Here is an 8,506-nt window from a genome sequence, read left to right as displayed (position 1 = left end):
CATGAAGGGGCATGTTCAGTGGAAGAGCTTGTGACTCGTTTGTATGGACTTGTGTTCTGGGATCACACCTGCTGATAGGATGGCTGAAGATGGTGGATTGACATCGTACTCATTAGAATGTTCGATGTTGTTTACTACTTACAAACTTGCTGAACACACAATACAGTCAGATCCATTAACTTTACGCCACTGGTCAAAGATCCGGCCCACCACAACATCATATACGGCAGGCTAAAGGAAATCATATGCTCTATGACATGTTTATCGATAAAATCTGGACCAAACCCACTTTAAAATATAGATATTGCATGTAGCATTTATTTTGTTCCCAAATACATTTGAAAAGGAATTTAATATTTGAACAAAATCTGTAGTCCATCAATTTGTTCTGCAAACAGTATGTAAATAATATGACAATGTGGTCATATATGGTTTCAATGTCATAGCAGCCCTCAACTGCAATGTGACCCCTACTTTACACAAATACGTACACCGGAAGCAATGACCAAAAAACCCCATAATAATCTAGTGTGGAACTGCAATGCATCACACTGATAGTTGCTTTTAATGTTGACTCTCATCAAACAGAGAAAGAAGCTCAAAGAGCAAATTAAAACAAGAACTTCGAACAGAATTATACCGTTTTGTAGAGTTGATGTTGAAAATGTTTCACTCTTCTAAGATAGTGAGCGGCGCTAGATATAAAAAAAAAATCGCTCATTGTTTGTGGTGGTTGTGCTATACAGTATACAGAAGAGCTGATGCTTCCAACATTGGCCACGCTAGCCAATAAATCAATTTTGATTAACTTGAATGAATGTAGATAAATCAAAGACCCACTCTGTACAATTAAATCTCTTCTGATAATGAAAGAAAAAAATCAATCAGCTAATCAGACTAGCCATTAGCTTGCCAGGATCCCAACAGTGGATCTTTGTCTGATAGCAGATCAAGACACACTTACATTGTCATGACAATGATGAGTTCTTTCTTCCTTAATGGAATTGAGTTGGGATAGGCTCCAGCACCCCTCGCAACCCTTGTGAGGATAAGCGGATTGGAAAATGAAAATGGATGGATAGATGGACAAAACATATTTTAAAAGTGTAAAAAAATAAAAATTGTCTGTCTTCAAGACATGAAATTCAAATTTTGTATTGCTGAATGAAAACATGGTAACAGTTAGATCTTTTTTCAAAAATTACAAATTGCACAAGTACTCCTATAATCCTACTACTATCACAATAATTTGGACCATTTTTTTCCCCTCAAATTTCAACATCATCTCTCTCCACCCACTTATCTTCAAGCATCCAACAAACTTAAAAAAATATAAATAAAAAGGACAAAAATGAACATGAAATCATCGCAGGATCTTGAATAGAACCATCGGCTATTATTGGTACAAAATAAGCTCACAGCCAAAAGCGTCTGTGGTTTTAATTATTTATTTGCAAATGCGACAGGTACATCTGCAATGGAACAGCTTAATGTTGGTCCAGTAGAAAAAAACCCACACTGATTTCGTACTCTAAGTGTTCGATTGTGTCAAGTTAAATTGGGTTCTAGGTTGAATCGAAAGGAGCCAGCGGATAATTGTCTTTACACTTGGAGCAGTCAATCCAGAAAAACGTCCACTTCCTAAGGTAAAGCTAAAAAAGGCTTCAACATCTGAAGAGAGAATGCCATCAGGATCTACATAAGAAAGAATTAGCTTGCTATAAAATGTACAAATTTCCCAAAACTTTAACTTAATATTCACATTCATATACTGTATATAAAACTTAGAAAACATGGTTCCGTCAAACCCAGTAAAAATAAGCCACTTTTTCGTTACTGCAGAGAGATCATTTTTAAATTACCATACATTTCAAGGATTACGTCGATATTATGTTCAGCTTTAATAACATCATATTGATTTTGTTCGTTCTCCAGACTTACTCATTAATACAAACATCACAAGTCAATAAATTAAAATGCTACCTCAGTCCCTGAAAGCCAATACTTAACCTTGTGTTACTGAGTGAGTGTGAGGCAGGTTTTTAGGCTTCTGTGTGTGTGTTTGTCTTGAAATGTGAATGTGTGTGTGTGTGGATGCGTGTGGGTATCTCTGTGTGTGTTTTGTGAATATAAGCTGTGTGCAACCCTGCCTATTACTCCTAACTGGGTGAAGGGGAGTGGTGTAAGGTGGGGTAAGTACCTTTTTATTTTTGAGTCCATACAAAAAATAATTCATTGTAAATATATAATATATATTTATACATATTTGAAGATATTTACAAATATACCCAGAACTACACTTTATAGTGCAGTTGTTGTTTTTCTCTAGAGTAATTGGGAGAAACAAGTGAAAAAAGAAAGGCATCAACATTACAAAATCAACAGGAAAGCTGTTTCTACGTGCGCTCTCCCTCTTCCTCGGTTTTTGTTAGTCAAAGCTTTGTTTCTTAGTCCTTTTCCTATTTTTACTCCTCTTCTTTTAAGTTCATATTGGTCTATACATTCCTTTAGAAGCAAGTAAAAAGTATTGGAATGACTGCCACTGGAATGGGGTCACCTCTACTACAGATTATAATGTGTGTGTGTGTGTGTGTGTGTACATATATACACGTATATATATACACACACACACACGCACACAAACGCATAGATAAAAATCTCTGTTAATATAAAAAAAAAAGAGAGATAAGAATCCTTGAGAATGTCAGTTTGTCCATTCCAATAAAGTTCATCTTGTGTCGGGCCCCTATCCTCTTCTTAAGACACAAGGGCATGTTGAATGCAGTGCATGCAAATGGCAGTGCAACAGCGCTGCTGCCCGCCAGATCCCAAAGGGGTCCATAAGTCAGCCGAAGGGTGGACAAAAGAAGGAACGGACCGGGAAACTGGGAGAATTTCAGGGCAGGTGTCTCTGCTGAGTGTGATTTGGGCTTTCCAGTAACGAGTGCAGGGAGGAGCTCATGTTTTGACATTGCCATTGATGTGCTGATACTTGGGGAGACACGGCTCATCCGGTAAGGACTCGTGTGAGAACACTGAGTCGTCGCCGGAGGAGCAGGAGCTGCGAGTGTCTGGGAAGATTGGAGAATACTGTTCTGCGGGGGTGCACAGGTCCAGATATTCCTGTATACACAGACATAAGGGGTTCGCACATTGTTATGATACAAAAGGGACAGAGACGGACAAAATTCAAATCAAATGGGGAGGATAGTGATCAGATAGGTAAAATAGCATGAACATTTTACAAAAACGCGATGCGATGAAATGTAAAGAAATAAACAGGTTTTACACAGTATAATTACTGTCGTATTTGTGTGTTGGATGTGTGCCTTTCAAGGGCGTGACCGAGAGCAAGTGACAGCTCCTAAATTGGGGCAGATGTTGGCTCAACCGGTTTAAGACTTGTGCCTGCTTGTATGAGAGCGGCCAAAAATCTCAGCGGACAATGTTAATGGTATTTGTATTTGATATATTTTTATAATAATGTCAGTGCAATAGCAGTGGTTCTTAACCTGAGTTTGATCGAACCCTAGCGGTTCGGTGAATCAGTCTCAGGGGTTCGACAGAGCCTCAGTCATGGAGGTTAAGACTCGCCCGACGCATCATATCAATTAGTTATGACACGCTCACTTGGCCATCACTAGCTGGTTCATTTTGTGCACAGACACTTTATACTTATACTAATTGTATTTACTTTTTTCTGTTTTGAATGAATTTATTTAATCATATACAGTATTCTTATTTTTCACTAATGAAGGGTTCGGTGAAGATGCAAATCAACTGGTTGGGTTGGGTACCTTTAACAAGGTTAAGAACCACTGCCGTAGTGCAATATGACAACTGCGCTTTATACCAATCAATGTGTTTTCAAGACCTATTGCAAAAACAATGTGCAGTACCCAAGAAAAAAATGATACCCTATCGTATTTATCTTGTCCATGTTTATATGGCCACATGATGCATAAATATATACCGTCGAAATCATCTCAACAAAACATGAGAGAGATAGCAAGTATTTGTTGGAAAAGAGCTCTTGAAAATAATTTAGTTGTGAATAGCATCTGTGTTCCGTTCTTTCTTCAGTCTTTTTTGATGACTGTTTCTGGGTCTGCTTGTGAGAGAGACGACTTATTGTGGTTTTCTCGAAAAGAGCACTGGCTTGCATTTGCTCAGCTGAAAAAGAGAAGGATCACATTCCTAAAGACCTTCACATCTGCCAATGGTTTAGGGCAGTGAAGAGTGGGTGTGGGTGTGGGGGGGCTGGGGGGGTTTATTGCATTTCAAAAGTTCAAAATGAAAGTTGGACTCTTTTGGCTTCAAGTCATGGGTTTTCAGAGCAGGGATTAGTTTTGACAGCTTTCCATCTCCTCTGTTCAGATAGCAGATACCACAGAACACAGGGAAGAGAACAGGCTTCGCTGTGGGGAGCTTGGTCGTAACGATCAGTCAAATTTACGGGGCCTTGGTGGCCTGGATCAAATAATTTGGACTTTTGTTTGTGTTTGTGTGCGTGTGCGTGTGCGTTGGTGGTTGTCACGACCAATGCTTTGTAGCCTGAACGTGCATGGTGCTCCGAAAGCTTTCAGAAACTTTCATGTGAACCTTGCATGCACTGGTGGTTTTGTATGGTTTGAATTGGATCAAAACTCATGTTACGCTGTGTAGGAATGTATCAAATTACAGTATTCCATTTTATTTTGACAAAAGGTCAACTTCCATTTGCCAGGAAACCATTAACATTAGCGCAGTATGGTTTCAAACCACCCCGAATTCTTCCAAGAACTTTGTGGAAGACCACTGATGCTGCACTAACCTCATTGGTGCTGAGTGTGAGAATGCGATCCAGATCTTCGACAAGCTGCTTGAAGGTTGGTCTATGGGATGAGATGGCGTGCCAGCAGTCTTTCATCATCATATAGCTGCGAGACACAAAGTCAAAGTTGGTACATTCGCTGAAGCATGTGAAGAAGACAGCAGATGGATGCTGGATCATTCACCATTCCTTTCCTAACTATTTCTCTTAGTTTAAAAAATCTGCCACTGAAAATAATGTATGGGACTTAAGGGCTCTTTTTCATATATATGATTTCTGTGCCATGCCACTGCCTTTGCGTTCCAGCTACCTCTACAAAACAGCGCCATTGTGGTCACAGTGAAAGACAGACGGTGATAGCAGCCAGAGTCAGCCTTGTGAGTGACAGAGGACATTGATAGGATGGACTGAGGAGACAGACTCGGCCATAAGTCATGGATCTAATGAGGCGCCATAAAAGAGGGCCAATGTGCTCGTTTCTAATGGAACATGTCAACGACTCTTACAGCTCATTTGTGCAGTTGCCAGGCTTGTCCATGCGATGGCCCTCTTTGAGCAGCTTGAAGAGCTCTTCCACGGGGATCCCGGGGTATGGGGAGCCCCCGAGGGTGAAGATCTCCCACATAAGCACCCCAAATGACCACCTGTGAAGGGAGAACAACACTGGCACGATAAGCAACGGTGGCAAAGCAGGTTCCGTTGAAATGTTGGACAAGGCGGACGGATGTTGAAACAATGTGGATGAATTTGCAAGGGACCTTGCATTCTCATAGAATACTCATGTTATTGTAGAATCAGGTAGTCTAGAAGCAGCTTATTTATGTAGCTGGGGTTTCCCTCACAGGGCTGTTCTTATTGCGAAAATCATATAAATGTATATTCATGATTCTAAAGAAAGGTGTTTGAAAATGAATTCAAGTGATTTCACTTTTTTAAAAATGTTCTGTTAAGTCTTTTTGCAAAAATGACCAAAAAGCGTATCTCTTAGTGGTGAAATTAAGTCGACACATCTTTGTTTCAGTGGGCCAGCTCCTGCCACCATTTTTGAGTGTTACATTTCACAATCTGTATGAAAGGACAGAAAGTCTTCATGTTTTGTTCCAATTTAGTTTGGGTCGCATGCAGCAAGCATGTTTCTCGTGTCAATGCCGTCCTTCATCTTGTGACACCGACCCACTCTCAGTGCCACTCTGGCCCTGATCTGAACAATGGCTTTTGTGCCTGCTGTGAAAATGACACAGACTTGCATTGTCGAGTCCCTCCACACCAAAACAAACTGGGCCACCCAAATGGCAGAGAAATGAGGAAAGGGCAACTGATCTTTTGATTAACTAATAATGACTTCCCTGTTGTGAAATTTTCAGGATTCCACAATTCGGTTGTTGATGTGGGGCAAGTTTAGAAAGACTGGACCCACATAGGAGAAGTCTTTCAATGCTGCACCATAACACAAGGGTATGCTTACAATCACAAACGTATTTGGCTAGGTGCTAGAGGCATCAAGAAAGCAACAGGCGCGCGGGACTGCTGATATATCAGTTTCTTCCATCTGTTTACACAAGCAGCACCAGCTTCATGCTGGTCTCTCTTGTTGACACACTCGTCTCTCCTTTCTGGACTACTTTGTAAATGCCTCTCAGCACTGTGTCACCCCGTTTCCCCTGTGCGTCCGTGTCCACGTGCGCCCATCCTTGACTCAGCAAACAAGCGGACGCACCGACAGGTGACCTTTAACTTCACCTTTCATGTATTTCAGCACACACCACCAAACTCATCAATGGGCATACCACTGTGTAACTGATAGAGAGACAACACCGGCGAGTCCCACTCAACTGTGAAATTATGTTGTGTCTTGTGACTTGTTGTAACTGTCATATGCTTATTTATGTGCTTGGGTCTTTTTTTATCCTGGACTTAAATTATCCTCAGAAGAGGATAGTTCGAGCGTGTTTTTTTTCCCTCTCCCTACCCAGTGTTTTCCTTTCTGAACTCTGACTGTAAATTTCCCCATTGCGGGACAAATAAGGGATATCTTAATCTTAATCTTACTAATCCAAAAATGACCATTATTATCATTAATTAAAAATAACGTGTCTGTGCCGTGTCTATCTCTGCCAGTGATGGGCAGAAAATTGAAATGCTCTTCCACTGGGACCGCAAATCATTATTTCGGTATATGCAGAATATTTTTAAATCTTTTTTGGGGGGTGTTGTGTCACGAGATTCTTTTCATGTCGATTATGTGTGTTGGCTTTTTGCCCTGTTGGAAAATGTTATAACATCGAAAAAGGGGAGAATGAATATACAAAGTAGATGGGAGAAAGCAAGTGACTCTTAGCAAACGGTTCGGGAGCTTGAACCTGCAAAATGTGGTATTCATCTGATTCAATCTCCCTCTCCGTAAAGACTGTGACTATGATGTCAGTGAGCTGCACCAGTCTACATCAACAAAGGACGACTACATTGTAATTCATGTATTCATTTAAGCTGATGTCATTTGGGGATTGCCTGTGCACTCTGTCGGTGTTGAAGTAAACACTCCCTCCCCCCCCCCCCCCCCCCCACACACACACTTCCCAAACAGCCTTCTTGCCTTCATAATGTTATTTGATGGACCAATCACTAAAAGTGAGCGATGAAATGTAATTAGCTGTGAGCAAACAAAGAGGACAGCCTGCACTCCCATCCACTCTTCTGCTATGACAGATTGGCGCTGCTCTGTGGAACGTGAATGGCATCATGTGTACATGCAGATATTATTTACAGGCGTGCATGCGCACGTACGCACGCACACACACACACACCTACATAAACACTTACAGATCAGATGTGGAAAGAAAAGAGGTCATTTCATTTCAAAACCTCACTGGAACAGCTCCATGTTGAGACTGCTACTGGTGCACGTCTCAAAGACACATGAATGCATGTGGATGCAAAATCTCTTACTTGAGGTTAGCTTGCAAGGCATTTACCTAATTGCCACATACACCCTCTGCCGCCTCCGTCTGGAGCAGAAACTTCAAACGACGCTGTCAGATCGCATACGACTCAAACACCAAAAAGGAGTAATGCTCGCTCTTTGTTCTCTTTTTAGAATGAGTGTTCTTGAACTTTAAAAAAAGGGGGTCGGGGGGAAGGAGACAGCGGCGGGTCAGCAATTCACATGCCAGATGAATGAAAATAAGAATGGTGGGGGTGAAAATGGTGGGAGGGATTATTTAGAGCATCTTCAAAACGATGAGCCACACGTTCAAAGGAAGGGTAAGACAGGGGGCGCGAGCAGCAAGAGGACTGGGTTGCAGCGCTGCGGCTTTGTCGCATTTAGACGGGGCCCAAAAAGAGAGGGGGACTTCTGAGCTGAGACTGAGAAGCAAAATGTGAATCATTGAGGGAGTAGGTACTGGTTGGTGGGTTCTGGGCTCCTTCCAGGGCCCTTTGAAGCTGCTCAGATTAGTAACACGACATTGGCTACAAGTCTAGCGTGAAATCCTCACTTTTGCCACAAACCGGCCAGCCTTGGCCCCCTATAGGCAAGCAAGCACTCCACCCACCAAACACCTAAAATTAGCCTCGATCGATAATAACCCTGCAGCAGCACAAGACATTGTGTGAAAGACTGTGAAGGGTACAGATTGCATGAATGTCATATTTGTCTCAGAGTGGTTAGGTACATTTTATTGTTAGGAGTTACTT

General features: G+C 41.6%; 1 protein-coding gene and 1 long non-coding RNA gene across 7 annotated transcripts in view; both read right to left on the bottom strand.

Moving 5' to 3' along the window:
- Positions 1–1,432: 1,432 nt before the first annotated feature.
- Positions 1,433–8,506, bottom strand: part of fgfr2 (fibroblast growth factor receptor 2) — a 49,409-nt gene continuing 42,335 nt past the window's right edge. For all 6 annotated transcript variants that reach the window (XM_052080064.1, XM_052080065.1, XM_052080062.1 and 3 more), the window contains 3 exons: positions 5,320–5,457; positions 4,814–4,919; positions 1,433–3,123 (listed from right to left, as the gene is read on the bottom strand). In XM_052080064.1, coding sequence (XP_051936024.1) covers positions 2,959–3,123; positions 4,814–4,919; positions 5,320–5,457 — 409 coding nt within the window. In that variant the 3' untranslated portion in view covers positions 1,433–2,958. The remainder of the gene's footprint in view (positions 3,124–4,813; positions 4,920–5,319; positions 5,458–8,506) is intronic.
- On the bottom strand, positions 5,751–8,502 carry LOC127610227 (uncharacterized). The gene is made up of 2 exons (XR_007964786.1): positions 6,863–8,502; positions 5,751–6,671 (listed from the first exon to the last, which is right to left on the bottom strand). It is a non-coding gene; the product is annotated as an uncharacterized LOC127610227 (long non-coding RNA).

The sequence above is a fragment of the Hippocampus zosterae genome, chromosome 11 (assembly GCF_025434085.1).
Source record: "Hippocampus zosterae strain Florida chromosome 11, ASM2543408v3, whole genome shotgun sequence".
NCBI classification, from domain to species: domain Eukaryota; kingdom Metazoa; phylum Chordata; class Actinopteri; order Syngnathiformes; family Syngnathidae; genus Hippocampus; species Hippocampus zosterae.
This window is presented reverse-complemented; position numbering and strand designations above follow the sequence as displayed.